Source organism: Rousettus aegyptiacus, unplaced genomic scaffold (genome assembly GCF_014176215.1).
Source record: "Rousettus aegyptiacus isolate mRouAeg1 unplaced genomic scaffold, mRouAeg1.p scaffold_m13_p_5, whole genome shotgun sequence".
Lineage (NCBI taxonomy): Eukaryota > Metazoa > Chordata > Mammalia > Chiroptera > Pteropodidae > Rousettus > Rousettus aegyptiacus.
This window is the reverse complement of record NW_023416308.1, coordinates 99,598,944-99,614,529: the sequence shown is the minus strand read 5'-3', so window position 1 is coordinate 99,614,529 and position 15,586 is coordinate 99,598,944. Positions and strand designations below refer to the sequence as shown.

At 46.4% G+C, this 15,586-nt stretch overlaps 1 protein-coding gene across 1 annotated transcript; it reads left to right on the top strand.

The window, feature by feature from the left end:
• The first annotated feature begins 1,767 nt into the window (after window positions 1-1,767).
• Window positions 1,768-3,786, top strand: CUNH11orf91 (chromosome unknown C11orf91 homolog). Its single transcript, XM_016147057.2, has 2 exons — window positions 1,768-2,257; window positions 3,175-3,786. Exons 1-2 carry the CDS (start codon window positions 1,768-1,770, stop codon window positions 3,258-3,260), a joined length of 576 nt encoding a protein of 191 aa, XP_016002543.1. The 3' UTR covers window positions 3,261-3,786.
• The last annotated feature ends 11,800 nt before the right edge of the window (window positions 3,787-15,586 follow it).

The window sequence follows — 15,586 nt, the reverse complement described above, 5'->3', positions numbered from 1 at the left end:
GACGAGTGTCAAGACAAAGGAAAAGGGGTTTGGGCTTCTAGGGGTTGTAAATTATGAGGGGGAAATATATGGAGGAAATTTATGGAAGATAAGGGTCATTTAGTAAATTTGTTATACAGTGGCATCTCCAGTCATCTCTTCTTCCTGGGATGGGAGAGGGCAGGAGGGACTCCTTCACAAGGGGAAATTTGTTACCCTTTCCGAGGGAAATATATGTCCTGCTTTTAGGCAGAAAAGGAGAGGACAGAGAATTCCCCATGTTTTCTGTTTCTCAATTGCCTTCAATTTAAAATAATCTTATGCCAAAGTGGCATATTTTGGGGTGGCATATTCTGATCTCTAGTGAGTCCTATTATATTCTCAGCATTATAGGATTCTTGGGCTGGATCTAGCTAAGTATGGGAAGAAAAAGCTCAGCATCAGATAGACCCCTGAGTGGGGATAGGCGCCCTTTCCTTGTGGACATAATTTTTAGGTTTATAAGTGCTCTACACACACCATTCTGTCTTGTGTCTGATCACCATAAACAACCTTATGAAGCAACCTGGTTCTCATTTCTATTTTACAGAAAAGTAGCTTAGAAGTCAAACAACTTGCCCAAAGATATCCAGCTTGGACATCTGTCTCTCCCTTTGCGGCTACACCCTCGGACACACACCCACACACCCACACAGCATTTTCCAGTGGAACTGGTATTGACTCGGGTCTTGACTGGCTGGCAACCTAAACTAGCCCCTGCCCATCTTTGTTCATTTGTACCAATCACGGTTAAACTTAGGCTCTCAAGAAAATTTACCTTCCTTCAGTCGATGACAAATACGGGCTACTCATGAAAAGATGCTGGGCATGTCCCTTGAGCAGTAGTCCAGATCACTCATAAAGAATAAGTGAGCTATTTGTGGTAGATTTCCTTTTGGTGGTCAGTTTATTGTCTGTGAGCTCCTGATAAGGAATGTGTTTGGAAGGGAACTAAAGTACATTTCATCGAAGACACTCTACTTCAAATCTATTACAAACCCATACCAGGGTCCCTTTTTCCAGAATCTCCCACTACACTGAGAAATTTGGCAGAAACGTGGATTGGCTCTAACAGCCATTCTCAATCAACCTTCTCCATTTTTGCCTCCAGGTGTGGTGGATGAAACGTCAGACACTCATTTCCCCAAACTTCTTTGCAGGGAGGAATGGTAAGGGAAGTCAGCTGGGGCAGGGCACAGGTTTGTAGGGCAAAAAAAAATTTCTCCCTGTGAAAGGAGAGGAAGACTGAGGAAAGTTTCCTCTTGCAGTTTTGGCCAGCTCCCGGCTTCGTGCTTTCGGATGAGGTCATGTTAGCCTGTGAAAGCTGCAACCAGGGGTGCAACTGGGCTGGATGGAGCCAGGCTTGTGGAATTTAGGAACAGAGGGGCCGGACTTGGCCAGAGGCTGGAGGCTGGGTCCTGTCGTCGAGCGGGTAAGAAGATCGCCCGGCGAAGCGGAAACCAAGGGGTCGTCCTGCAACTTAGGGTGCGCCTACGGGACTCCCACTCGCGCCACTCAGGGTGCCTTTCTCACTTCGGGGGCGCGGCCTGCCTCCAATGGGCGTGGCCACATTCTGGGGCGTGGCCGGCGGGACCCTCGAATCCCGCCTATTCCGGGAGGGGCGGGGTCGAAAGGGTGGGGCCGCGCTCCCTCGGGGCGTGGCCTGTGGAACCTCAGAACCCCTGCGACGTGGGGCAGGTGCGCGCCTACCTGCGCGGGGTTCCTCCCACGCAGCCTCCCATTTAAAAGATGCCGAAGGGGCGGCGCGGCAGCCAGAGTGCCACGATGAGCCAGCGGCCGGCCCCGCCCCTCTACTTCCCGTCCCTCTACGACCGCGGCATCTCCTCGTCCCCGCTCAGCGACTTCAACATCTGGAAGAAGCTCTTTGTGCCACTGAAGGCGGGTGGGGCGCCGGCGGGTGGGGTCTTGGGGGGCCGGCCCCTGCCCCAGGCGCCCCCGACCCCAGCGCCCCCGCCGCCGCCCGGCCTGGGTCCCCCCAGGGAGCGCCCCTGTCCCCCGCCCTGGCCCTCGGGCCTGGCCTCCATCCCCTATGAGCCTTTGCGCTTCTTCTACTCGCCGCCGCCAGGGCCAGAGGTGGCTGCCTCGACCCTGGCGTCCGGCCCCACGACCCCCTGGCTTGCTTCTGCCTCACACCCCGAGGAGTTGTGCGAGCTGGAGATCCGGATTAAGGAGCTGGAGCTGCTCACCATCACTGGAGACGGCTTCGATTCCCAGCGATGTGCGTGACTTCCCTGGGGCTGCGCTAGCCCATCCTTAGCCTGCCTTGGCCACCCCCTTGGCTCCATGCCCTCTTATCCCCTCCCCCACAGTGTGGCCTTGGGCTCAGGCTCCAGCTCCCAGGAGTCCCAGGTCTTAGATGGATCTCCCAAAACCCAGACTCCCCTAGCCTGGATTTCAACCGACTGCTTCCCTGACCACGAATCTGGACTTTACGAACCCTTTTGTCCCAAACTACATCCTCCCTCCATCCTGAGCCCTGTCAGTAATTTGGACCTTGAGTTTCTAAACCTGGAATGTCATTCACGACAGCCCCTTTCCTGAACTCTGAGTCTCCCTCACAGTACTACTGCCCCTGGAGCTCCATCCACCTCAGACAGCCCCTCTCTCTAGAGACCTGAGATTTAGTGTTTATCTTAAACTGGGATCCTGAATGGGAGGTGGGGGAAGTAGGCGAGTGTCAGTTGGAATGTCTGTAGGGGAGAAGTGGGAATTGTGCAAGACCCAGGAGGCCCAAGGACGTTCACTGAGGGGCTAGCACTTGACCACGGGAGGAAGGTAGATGGTTCTAGAAGACCATGCCCACTATTCTATAAAATGGCCTCCCCCCCCCACACAGGAAAGTATGAAATAACCTAAATGTTTAGGTCTATATGACATGGGAATGGTCCCCAATTCATTGGGCACCCTGTAATTCCCCTTCCATAGCCATGGAAGAAACAATTCCTAGAAAATGGGCTTATCTAAGTCCTACATTTCTCTACTTATACATGTTTGGGCTGTTAGGGCCCCCTGCCCCCACCCGCCCATCTTGGATCATAATGGGTTTGGGACTCATGTAGAAAACACAATTGCTTTGGCGGTGTTAGAATAAGCCCTTCTCTCCACTCCAGCTAAGTTTGTTTTGCTCTCTTGCAGATAAGTTCTTGAAGGCACTTAAAGATGAAAAGTTACAAGGACTGAAGACCAGGCAGCCTGGGAAGAAGTCGGCTTCTCTCTCCTGAGGAGCTGCCCACCAGAGCCTGGGCAGCCACCTCCTTAGGTGTTAGTGCTTAGATAATGTGTCCTGTTTGTAGTCATTTAAAAAATCGTTATTTTCTGTTCTGTATTTACTGCTGTTCTTGTTGCTCCCAGCACATACTCCACATACAGTGCTCACTTACATGGTAAATCTCATGGTCTCTCTTATTCTGTGCTGCTGCTGGGGGAGCCCTTTCATGGGGTCTGGAAGCTGCCGCCCTGCTGGCATTCAGGTTGTCCCAAGACCAGGGCAGGGGTCCCCCAAACTGCCAAGTTAGAAGGGAATTGGGGAAAACCAAGGACAATATATATTTGGTTCTGTTGCTCCATCCCTGCTCAGAAAGGCTCTTTAAGGGCTGGAACAGGTGGGTTGGATTGTTTTCAAACAGCTTTAGTCCTTGGAAGTGTTTTGTTTTGTTTTGTTTTAATAGGTTTTGGACCAGAAAACTATTTGATATTTGGATCCAAGCCACATTCCTTCCTAGAAATTCATATATTCAAGAAATATTTATCGAGAGCTTATTATGTGCCAAGCACCCTCCTGAGCTCTTGAGATTTGGGGAGGAGGAGACACAGACAATAAATATAAATATGTAATTCATAATATGGTATCATAGAAGATGATATGGTAAGGGGGAAAAACAAATAGCGTAAGTGTGGCCAGGAGAGTCCAAGGAAAGCAGGGCAGAATTTCGAATAGGGTTACTTGAAGAGGTAATATTTAAAGTTTGAGGGCATTTGAGAGTGATAACCATGTGTCTCCCTGGGAATGGTCCAAGCAGAAGGACCAATGCAAAGGCTGAAGGTGAGAGTGTGTTGGGATGTTCGAGGGACAGAAAAGGTCCAGATGGCAGGAGCAGGAGCAATGAGAGGAGAGTGATAGGGATGCTTGCCGAGAAAATCTGTTCATGTGGGACCTTACAGCCATGGTAAGGATTCTGGGCTTTCCTCGGAGTGGGATGGGCAGTAGTTAGAGGGTTTTCAGTAGTGAATGACAGGCTCTGACTTGTGCTGTTGAGTTGAGAACAGACTAAGGAAGGAAGCAGGGGCAGCAATTAGGGGCTGTATTAATTAATAATCCAGCTAAGTGAGAAGTGACGAAGCAGCACAGTGTGGTGCAGCCCCATCTGCCTTTTTTCCTTCTTGCTGGGTGACAGGTGTCTGCTGGACACCTGCTGCCACCACTGCCCCTGCCCCTCACTACTAGGTGCTGTCTCTATGGTGAGGAGGAGGAGTGAGATCTCTCAGTAACACAAGCATGCAAATTAAGGAAAAATATTTTATGAAACAAATCTTCAATCAATTACAACATTTTAATGCTTGGCATCTAGATTCCCGTATGCCTCCGCTATGCCAGCAGCAATTGCAGATCACAGCCAAAGAATGAAGTTTAGCTTTCTTGCAAATGAGAATGAAAAGGAGACCAAGTGAAGGTGTTTAGGAAGGAGGGAGTGGCAAGCTCTGATAAATAGTGCCGCGAAGCCAAGTAAGATGAGCCTGAGAATTCACTCTTGGATCTAGCAACATGGATTTAGTATTTGTGACCTTGTCAAGAACAGTTTTGGTTGAGTGATAGGGATGAATGCCCGACTGGAGTAGTTTTAAGAGAGAATGGGAGGAGAAAAGTAGGAGACAACAGGAGTATATGACTCTTTAGACGAGTTCAGCTGTCAAGGAGAACAGAGAACTAGAACAGTAGCTGGCAGGACAAGGGAGTTGAGAGAAAGTTTCATTGGGATGGAAGAAAGGACCATATGTTTGTGGTCTGGGTCGGGCGTGATCCTGTTAGAGCAGGATCCTTAACCCTGCGCCACAGAACGGTACCATTTCTCGGCCTGTTAGGAACCAGGCTGCAAAGCAGGAGGTAAGCAGCAGGCAAGGGAATGAAGCTTCATTTGCATTGGCAGCTGCTCCCCAGCGCTAGCATCACCGCCTCAGCTCCACCTCAGATCCTCAGGCATTAGATTCTCATAGGAGCACCTGTCCTTGGTGCCAGAAAGGTTGGGGACTGCTGCAGTAGGAGAAAAACTGGTGATGTGGAAGAGAGACGAGGAAGTGCTGGAACGGTGTCCTTGAGCGGACGAGAGGGGCGGGATCCAGTTTAAAATGGAGGAATTGGTTTCATATGGAAGCAGAAATGGTTCCTCTGTAATAACAGGAGGTCACATCTGTGCTATGAGGGCGCAGATGCTGATAGAGGGGTAAATGGGGTGGTGGGAGACCTGGAAGTTGCATTCATGTGCCCAAAAGCTTGTGTAGCGACTTCCAGCTTGAGACAAGTGCACATGTCTACAAGGCTCAGCTGGAAACGCTGAGCCTGTTGAGACTGGCAAGCTGCAGGGTGCGTGCCTGACGCGGGGCGGGGTGGGGGGCGGCGGGCAGCTACACCCAGTTCTGGCTGTTTGTTGCCCAACCAGCAGTGTGAGGTGAGCACTCCTGCTTTCTAGATCTTAACAATGAATTCAAATGTTTCCAAACACAGCACCGGGCCAAATAAAATAAAGGCTAGATGCTCCCCCAGAGTTCGCAACCTCTGCTCTACCCACAGGAGTCCTAGCACCTGGGCAGAGATTCCAGGCTCTGTCTCCCCAGGAAGAAGCCAGGTTCCTGTTGTCCCAGGCTGGGTGTTATTCGAGAAGCATCCTTGTTTTCCCATGCCTTCACCCAGTCCTGTCACCTCTCCCCTCATAACATGGCTCTGGTCATAGGTCTTGTTATCAGGATAGTGGAGAGGCAGGTCATGTGACTGTTTCGTTCCTCCGGAACGAAATGGAATGGAAGAGGTGGGTCCTCCAAGAAAAGGAAGCTTGGTGGATGAAAACAGTAAGGGTCCCGATCGAGAGAACACCATATGCCAGGGATAACAAATAAATGCAGTGGCGTGCCACAGCCAGCTTGAACAGCTCGTAAGAGCCAATTGTTAAAATTTCAGGAATTTTGTAAGCTGGTTGTTAAATATAGCCCTTCTGAAAAATTAAATTATATCAACTTACAATTGAGCTATATTTAAAACTATGGTAATAAATACTCAAAATCCATCACTTCCTAATTACTTTGCTACATTTTACAATGATCTGTGTTCGCGAGGTTATTTATGTCTAGGATACCTGTATGGTGGAAATCTTATATGATGGTGTGCTAATGCACGTTACTTCCTAATAATATCATGCTGGCATCTAGGAACTGGCCGCAATGAGAGTATTTACATCATGGAAACTGGCAAATATACAAATCAGAGCTGTTCTTTCTCCCTCTCTCCCCAACCAAAGAGTTGGTTGTTAAACATTTACTAGTATACCACAAGATAAACAAGAAACAAAAATACCGTTTTATTTATAACTGAGCCAAAGGGAAAGCAAAGTGCTTTAGGGCTTTCAAAGGTGAGCTGGAGGTATAAATGAAGCTTCCTGCTTCCTCTGGCTTGATTTGCTGACTCGGTTACAGATGTGGAAGAAGAGGAAGAAGAGCTTGGCCACGTCTACTCATGAAGGCAGGCTTGTAACAGGCTCCCAGGGAAAGCACGCGAATTGACTTTTAAGATGATGTAAACCTGCCCAATGTTGTTATAGGGCCCAAGGAATGTCCTGGACCCTGATCAATTAGCTTAGCAACTTCTATTTTGAGGAAATTAAAGTAGAAGGTGGGCAGAGGTAACAACCTTTTTGGGGAGGACTGAAGTCTCCCCTCTCCAGTGGCAACTGTTTTGAGCAAGATTGAATACGACGCCTGATAAAGCATGAAGCCAGCTATCACCATAGATCTGTTAGTCCTGAGAGAAATATAAATTTCAAATGTGTTGGAAAAACCTCCCACTATCTTATCGAAGTAATATGTGCCCCACTCTTTGGCCAAAGAAGTGGGGCAGAATCCAGTTCCTGCAGGGGCCTGGCTTCTTGGAACAGAAGGAAGAGAGAGCTGATCACCACTTCAAAGTTTTCTGTCTTCTTGGAGATAAACAGCACCGTTCGTGCCTCGTGGGACACTGCCCCTTTTCTTTCAAGTGTCTTGAATCCGTAACAAACCAGATATGTGACCTTAGGAAAGTCACCTAACCTCTCTGAGCCTGTTTCCTCATCTGTAAAATAGAAACAGTGCTCTCACAGGATGGTTGGGTGGGGGACAGCAAATAAGGTGATAGATGTGAAACTGTCCTCAGTGGAGAGTCACTATTATTATTTTCCAGCGTGTTTAAGACACAGTCCTCATTGTTGAGCTACCGGCGTGGGGAGTGATGGGGAGCACAGGATATGAGCTGGAAGGAGGCCTTTCGAATGGGGCCCCAAAGGGATGGCTTTAGTCATCACCCAGCCCTTTCATCCTGTCCACACCAGAGGTCAGCACGCCCACAAGGTGTCCGTGCAGCAGCTGGAGGGAAAGTGATTAGAAAGGAATCCCAAAAAGGCATCGGTGAGTGACACAGAGCTGGGAAATCACCCACTTGAGGGCCTCTTTTGATTGGGGGGAAACAGAAGGCCACTCTACCTAGCTTTCTTAAATAAGAGTGGTTGACAGCAGTGTTCTTTGTCTACAAATGGTAGAAACTAATGTAAGAGAAACCAAAAAGGGAAGCCTCCAGGCCTTTAGAAGGAAAGGAATGAAGGGCTTCCCCTGGACAACTCAGCTCCAACTCTACCATTCCTTGGAAAGGAAATGAGATTGGCTCATCTGGCATACATGTCCGTCTCTGTCCCTGTCTGGGATGGGTGGTCAGGGTCCTGTGATTGCATTCCCACCAGAAGCATTTGGAGCAGGGGAGCAGCTGCAAACAGATACCTCATGTCCCTTCATGGACCTCATACCAATTGGCATCAGGGCCTGGAAACCACCAGGATTCCCAACAGCTGCCTTCCTCTCTCTCTTTTTCGCTCCGTATACTTGGTACACCCTTCCGGCCTTTTCCGATCAGCTTCCTCATAACTTAGCTATTAAGTGACTCACAGAAACCATGCCAATGTCAACGATACTCTTTGTTAGTTGTACTTCCTAAGGATGGAGTAGCTCACCAGCTGGCCTTGAGCCAGGTTACAAGTTAGGGGAGAAGAGAGAGAGAGAGCGAGAGCGAGCAGGAAAGGTCATATAATAAGCTGGTGATTCAACAGGAGTCTGAGGAAGGATTCCTCCAGAAAGAGGAATAAAGGTTAGCTATTCCACCTGTCCATTCACAGGCTCACCCAGGATTATTAATTGCATCTCAGAGTTGATCTGACCACAATGCAAACATTCTAATCTTTTCCGAGCCCTTTTACTCATCAGAAAACTTGCATGATAATTCTCCCTGCCTGGGTTGTTGTGAAATAACAGAAGTAATGTGTGTCCATTGTTTAGCTCATGACCTGACACGTGGCCTACGGTCCCCATCATTTTGCCTTATAGGATCTGCAGGGCAAATTTGCATCAAGGTTTCTGGTCATTAACACAATTCCTCCTGTTTTTCTCGTGGTGGGATCCACCAGGTGGCAGCATGGATTTAGAAGTGGGATAAAACAGCCCCCTTCCCTTTCCAGTCCTCTCATATTCAGGGCTGACATTTATCAGCTTGTTCGTTATTATCTAGAAGAAAATCAATTTGGCAACCTTTCGGGAGGAGACACGGCAGCCATTAAAGGCATTCATTGCAAAGATAAACACAGGTGCATTTCTGGAGGCTGCAGGTGGCCGCTTGTGGAGAGCCAATGTTTTCTCTGCCCAGGGAAAATGTCTTTTCAGAAGCAGTTTCAGAGTGAAAAGTCCAGTTTACATAAATAAAATAGAATGGACTGAACTTATTAATACTTATTATCTGTATTAGTCTACTCGGGTTCCTATAATAAAATCCTACAGACTGAGTGGCTTACACAAGCAGACTTACTTCTCACAGTTCTGGAGGCTGGGAAGTCCAAGATCAAGGTGTTGGTCAGTGCATTTCCTAATGCGAACTCTCCTCCTGGCTTGTAGATGGCCACCTTCCTGCTGTGTCCGCACATGGCACAGAGCGCCCTGGTGTCTCTTCCTCTTCCTATAAGGACATTAATCTCATAATGAAAGCCCCGCCCTCATGACCTCTTCTAAACCTAATCATCCCCAAATCTGAACACATTGGGGATTAAGACTTCGACACATGATTTTTTTTGAGGGTGGAAACAGAGAGATGCAATTCAGTCCATAGCACATCTACAGTGTTATTTCTCTCCCGTTATTTTTCTGCCTAGGTCTTATTATTCATATATGTCTATTTTATATAGAGAGTCACGTACCATACGATGATACAGTGACAGACTGTATATACGACAGCAGTCCCATAAGATTACAATGGAGCTGAATTTCCTGTAAGAAACAGAAAGATATGTGGTTCGGGAGCAATTTTTTTCTCTGACAGGTGCAATATCTGTGGGGCTTAGCAATAGATTCCCTCTTATTGCGGCACCTCAACTTTGAGTGCACAGGTTGCATCCCAGCCAGTCAGCTGCTGACCCGTTTGGGCACAGAGGAGCGTGCCCTCCGATGCTACATATTCAGAGGCTGCTGCAGCTCTCCCAGATCTAGGCTGATGGTCTTCAGAGTTACAGTGCTGCAAATCCTTTGTTGAGGACCTAAGGTCTTATAAAAGGGCAAAGGCTCACAGGAGCTACCTTAACAAGTAGTAAGTGCCACTGTGACTTTAGTAAAAGCTTCCGGTGGCAGTGTGGAGCCAGCCTGTCTCTGTACTTTGGGAATATTTTCGGCTTTTAATGATGTAAAGCATAGATAAGTTTTATTTCTTCTATGAATTCAATGCCAGCGAGAGCCCTTTGTGCACACAGGGTCAGTGGGACCAAAAACAGATTTCCAGAGTCAAAATACTGAGTCCTCAATTTTATACCCTTTACATGTTAAATACCCTCTTTTATATGAATACCACAGAATTTCTTAATCTGACCAGTGCTGCCATATGCAATAGCCAAAACCACATTGCCATGGCAACCTCCTATGTTCCGTTCTCTCTCCAGCTTTATTTCTTATTCCTCCTGATCCTCAGGCACCTTTCACTCTCTCCTGACAGTCAGTTTCTCCTCAATATTTCCAATCAATCCTGCCCACATTCCTGTGGAGCAGTACTGACAGCCTCAATGTACTATTTCTGACCCTCTCAGAAGGAAGGAGGCGGAGGCTGTGTGCCAGTGTTTAAAAAGTCTACAGAAGTACACAGTAATGTCCTAGGCCTTCACGTGCACTCACCACTCACTGACTCACCCAGAGCAATTTCCAGTCTGCAAGCTCCATTCATGGTAAGTGCCATATATAGATGTACCATTTAAAAAAACTTTTATATTGTGTTTTTACTGTACCTTTTCTATGTTTAGATATGTTTAGGTACACAAATGCCACGGTGCTACAATTTCTCACAGTATTTAGTACAGTGACATACTGCATAGGTTTGTAGCCCAGGAGCTACAACATAGCCACATAGCCTAGATGTATGTAGGCTATAGACCACCTGTGCGGGTATAAGTGCACTTTATGATGTTCACACAACTGCGAAATCGCCTAACATTGAATTTCTCAGAATGTATCCCAATCGTTAAGTGACACATGACCGTATATATAAATAGGTCATTCAACCATTCATGGTTAAATAAATATAGAACTAGTTATCTATGGACTGTTGGTTATACCTACTTACCTATGTACTATTATCTATCTGCTCATTTATTATCTATGATTATTATTATCCATAACTGGTTGGATGGTCTAGATCTATTTTGCCTATAGAACTTTCTGTAGTGAGAGAAATATTCTATATCTGTGCTGTTAAATATGGAAGCCATTAGCCACATGTGGCTATTAACACTTGACATATGGCTAGGACTGAGGAACTGACTTTTAAATTATATTTCATTTTAATTATTTAAATTTAAGTTTAAATGGCCACATGGGTTTAGTGACTACTGTATTGGACAGCTCAGGTCTAGATAGAGGTAGGCAGACACACACACACACACACACACACACACACACACACACACACTTTTTTTCCTTATTTAATCAATCAGATTGTGTTCCGTTTGGAAAGAGGGAAAATCTGGTTTCCAAAGTTAACCGATGTGGTTGCAGGTAAAAATAGTGCTTCTTCATAGACGAGAACACTAAGAGTCAGAGAAGTGAAGTCGGTGCGTAAGGCGTGGGTCACCGTGAGTCAGCAGAAGAGCCAATGTGCATTCTCCAGGTGGCAGCTCCTTCCTCTGTGTGAGCCTCCAGGAATCCAGCTGAACTGCGTCCACACCACTTACCTCTGGAAACCAAGACTGCGTTAAATCTCCAAATTTCCCTCTTTCCTGTGCTGAACGTTACATCCTTGAGACTTGTTCATTTTATAACTAGAAGTTTATCTTCATTTCCAGATATGGCTCAGGTAGGGGACACAACATGCCCACAGTAACACAACTAGAATGTTGTAAAGATGAGGTTTGAATCTAGGTCTGGGCAACTCCAAATCCTAAGATGGGGATCCCTTTAAAGCATGATAATGGTGGTCACAACATAGTTCAGAACTAGAGTGAAACATTTGCAGGTCCAAAACTGAAAAGATTTTGGTGCCCTCTAACCTCTTAAGTCCTTTAAACAAAAGACAATCAATTCCTCCCTCTGCTACCTCATGGCGACCAAATTACCTTTTTCTAAAATACCAAATTATATTTAAAACCTCTCCTTCTTCCTTTCCTCCTTTTATCCCCCTCTCCCTCATTTTGAGTATATGCCTTGCCAAAGCCCTAATTCTGCTTAATCTTTCACCAGCTAAGCCAACATCATGTACACAGGCCATGAGGTTTATCCTGTTGATTGCAGGCTGTGAAGCTGGATAATTTCCCCCACTGAATTATCTTCCAACTCGAAGAATCTGGAATCCTATAATTTCAAAAACAGCAAGGTACATCATTTCATCACATGGCTATTTCTAATACTCTGAGAATTTGTAAATGCTTATTAAAATCTTTTTCTTATGGGGAATAAAGAAATATTAACTAAGAAAAAAGACAAAATGTAGACACAAATATCCACTAACATCTTGGAAGGAAAATTAGCAATAAGACAATGTGCTTTATCTCATATGCAAAATTTCCAAGGAAAAAAACAACCACAATTTCGTTTAAGCTAAACAGAATAATGCAACAAAGAAATGGTATCAATGCAAAAATCTACCTGGTTCACCTATTTAGATTTGCTCCATAAAGCAATGTATTTCTGAGGCCAAATCAAAACCAAAACTCATTCATTAATCATCCAGTGTCTGAATGTCATTTGATTGAAATGAACAATGCAAAATGAGAGTGTTCAGTGCACTGTTTCATTCATAAAGTATATGGTTCCTGAAATTTTCATTTGTATTGCACAGTATATAGTTCCCAAATTGGTTATTCCTTTTCTTACAGTTTGGGCTCCTGATTTCATTTGGTAGTGACAGCTCTGAAGTTTGGGTTCGTAACGCTTGTTGATTCTTGGCAGTTGGCAATTTGTTCTCTATCCCCGTGGGGCTATTGTGGGTACCTGATAAATTGATTAAAGATCATTGGGAAGGAACGCTGTGTAGCTTAATCAGAAGACGCAATTGGAGAGTCTGTCCTTTTCAAAACCTAAATGTTTTCAGAAAGCAGGGGACTCCACTTATCATCTGGCTGGCTGGTATGAGGCGAAAAAAGCACTGAATGAATGGTGAGTCCTTCGTATGTTGGCTTTGTGTCTCAAGGATGGATCTTCCTTGACCATGAGTTCTGTGAGGGGCAGGTACTGAGTCCTGCTTGCCATTTAATCCCTATCGCCTAGCATGATGTCTGGTGCATAGTAGGTCCTCAGGAAATGTTTGCTCAGCCAATGAAGAACTGAATGAATGGCTACAGGGGAGGTTCTATCAGTGCTTCCCTTAGAGGTCCAGTTAAATAAAAGATTAATAACCAATAGGATAAAATCGCACCCAGACATACATGCCCTTGGCAGAAAGATAGCCCTGCATGCCTTTTCTAGGCCTCATGTCTGCCCAGTTACGACATCTGGTTTCTGGCCACAGTCTTCGATTCTCTTTTACCTGGACCCATTCTAAAGAGTGGGTCGCTGGGGCACAGAAGGCTTGTTTGGGGCCTGCCAGTTTTAGAGACAAAACTTTAAATTAAAAATAAATAAACTTTCAGTTCCCAAAGCACATGAATATTAATATACAAAGCAACTTGGGCGATTTGGTGGCCCTTGGTTTTCAGTCTTCAGACTATCCAGTCCCTTTCCCTTGATGTGACCTAGAAAATAGACTTTTGCAGAAGCATGCAAATAGCCTCCCACTTTACCACCATGAATCTCGGCAGAGTAAGATGAAGCATGAGAAATCCAGTTCAACATGCGGCTTATTGGTAGACCCTAGGTTCTAAATCTGTTTCCAAATGTCTCATAGGTAAGACACCTGGGTGGCAGTCTGAATTTTTATTAGGTTGTATTGGCATCTCTGAGGATATGGCCTCAAGGGGTGTGGCTTCCACAGGCCCTGTGGGTCTCCCAAAGGCTCAGCTACCAGGACTGAGGGGCTGGGTGATGGAGGGAACACCAGGGGCAAAAGCAAACTCTTTTATATGTTCAGTAAAGGGCTATTAAAGTTCAGAGCAAGCTCATATAGCCCATTTCAGAGACCAGGTAACCGGGAGTGCTTTTGCCTTCAAGCATTTGCCAGAGGTCTTTGACTTGGAGGAGGGATTGGTGGTAAAACTGTTATGCTAACAAAATTTTATTTCAGGTCCAAGGAGTCAGATGGCTTCTCCCTATATGTGTACTTGTCCATGTGCAAACACGAACACTGAAATGTTAAAATAAAGTGTCCAACTGTGCAAATCAGTATTTGTCATAACTATAATTCCAAGAAGTCATGGAGTCAAAGCAATTTTTTCCAGCTGTCTGTGCATTTTATAGCCAATGGACCATCGACAGCACCCTCACTAATGGTTTTATTACTTGGTCCCATGCTCCTTCCTAGGCACATTCTGTCTTCGAGTGGCCAGCAAAGCTCATGAGTTGGATAGACGACGTTTACACAGAGAAGTCTAAATGTCATCCTTTGGAATACGTTTGCTCTCCTATTTCTAGTGGGGACCCAGCTAGGAGAGCTTGGTTTGCTGCGTGTCTGTTCCAGCTCCCTGGGTCTTTGTCTGCCATTCCTGGGACGGAAGAAGCCACCGCCACTTCCTTTCACTTGATCATTTCATTTGTCCTGAGAAATAAGAGCAGCCAGAGTCTAGGAGGAAAGATAAAGACAATGGAGGAGCAGGGAACCCCTCAGTTCTAGGGCCCACAGGCCCTGTTCTCTGAAATGGTCTGCATCCCATGGGGAGCCCCACAAAATGCTTTCGTGGGGCCTTCAACTTTTTTCCTTATCACTGCAGCAAGATAGTGGCTTTGGGGGGGTCTTTTTTTGTGTGTGTGTGCATATTTGAGCCTTCTTTACAGAGAGACAGAGAGAGGAGTAAACGATTGCTCCTTCCATCTCTTAAGTACTTTTGTAAGTACTTGCAGAGAGCTTCGGTACGTTAAGCTCCAGCGGGAAACAATGCTGCATTGCTGCCTGAGCTGCCCGAGTCTCAGTGGAGCCACAAAAGCCCCAGGACGTGGTTCTCGGGTAGGGCATAGGGCCTCCTGAGAGCAAGGCCCCCTTTCTTGTCCTCTAAATCTAAATCTCTAAAGGTCTTTCTTAGACCTTTGTTTTGAATTAGCCTATTATCATGGCCTCTCTGAGTCCTGACCACTCAGTTTCTATATTTCAGAGTGAAAAGACTCTGTTTCCTGGTATTTCCTAGAGAGAGGATCCCGTTGGTCTAGCCCCACGTGCCGAGCCCTATTTCTTTGTAGCTAGTCAGCCTATGAATTTGCTCTTGGGTCAGAGGTCTCTCCCATCCACTCGGCCTAGGCCAGAGGCAGAGCATAGAGTACAATGCATGGTCTCTGACAGGGCTGAACCTAAGGCAAGCATCATCAGTACTGGGCATAGTGCAGGGTGGGAGAGGTAGGCAGTCTTATTTTATCCTTACAGGCAGAAGAGAAGTCTTGGGAGTGTACCATACCAATACCATTGCTGGACTCCTCGGGACCCGTTGACCTGGATGGGACGTCTTCATGTTCTGAGAAGGGCCCATGAGCAGACATTGGCTTTTTTTGCCCTGGGACACCATCTGCCCCAAGAATATATAGTCATGGTTGGGCTGGAACTGCTTCTCTGGGGCCTGTGGATGGCAAGGGGTCAGCTCTTTTTGGCCAATCAGCTCATGCCCCGGGCTGGGACAGCTTCTGAGACCACATAGGGTCTGCTGGGCCTGCAACTGTTCTT